An 825-nucleotide genomic window follows, 5' to 3' on the forward strand; every position below is an offset into this window, starting at 1 on the left:
GGAGGACCCTCTTACCAATAAAGCTGGTGAGCTGACGTCGATATGGCTAATGACCTGAAGCTCTGTCTGTACACTTTGATCAGGTGCTGCAGGCCTCTCCAGAATTGCTTTCACATAGTACTGAATACTGCCATACTTCCCAGTAAAAGAGGTCACCAGAGGTCTGAAACAAGCAGTCATAAAAGCATCACCATAAGTTTATAATTCTGTTCCAAACATGAACACTTCCTGTGTACATGAATGTTTACCAGTTTACAGCTTGTACTTTTAGGGCCTTAGGGAAACTGAAGCAAGCAAGGTATGTCTATGTGGTGGTTGATTAAGACAAACATATAAAGCTGACCTATCAGTTCGATATTAAAAAAAACACAAGTCAAATTACATCCACAAGTCAAATTACATTAAGTTAATGTTCCACAACAAGCAGTGTCCAGCACAATCCCTTCAGGTTGGATTATTTAACTTACTCTTGAGGGAGTTGAAAGCTGAACGGAAATTCATGTCTTCCATCTAGAAGAATTAAGCTTTCCTCACCTGTAGGATAAAAATGAATAGTATGTTTTAGTTATTCCATAAATAGAACAAAGCAGACGCTTTTATAAATTATTTATGTATAAAAACACCCAGATGCAAGGGACTAGGAGAAGTTTTTATTGATCCCAGTGGGTTCTGGATTGGAGCCCATGCTTTATTTATGCTGTGATGTGATTTCAATGAAAAAACCAAGGAAACATGGAGACCTTGAGTTTCAGTTCAGGACTCTGGCCAATTTCTAATCCAAAATGGCTTCTGGAAAGCCTCAAGTAAGTTTTTTTTCCTTTTCAG

The 825-nt window shown here is 38.3% G+C and overlaps 1 protein-coding gene across 1 annotated transcript in view; it reads right to left on the minus strand.

The window, feature by feature from the left end:
* ARRDC4 (arrestin domain containing 4) overlaps positions 1–825 on the minus strand; it is a 10,737-nt gene that overhangs the window by 7,118 nt on the left and 2,794 nt on the right. Inside the window, exons 2-3 of the mRNA XM_009321545.1 lie at positions 468–534; positions 16–163 (exon numbers count right to left, since the gene is read on the minus strand). Of these exons, the coding sequence (XP_009319820.1) occupies positions 16–163; positions 468–534 (215 nt within the window). The remainder of the gene's footprint in view (positions 1–15; positions 164–467; positions 535–825) is intronic.

The sequence above is a fragment of the Pygoscelis adeliae genome, unplaced genomic scaffold (genome assembly GCF_000699105.1).
Source record: "Pygoscelis adeliae isolate BGI_AS28 unplaced genomic scaffold, ASM69910v1 Scaffold13, whole genome shotgun sequence".
In the NCBI taxonomy this organism is placed as follows: Eukaryota; Metazoa; Chordata; class Aves; order Sphenisciformes; family Spheniscidae; genus Pygoscelis; species Pygoscelis adeliae.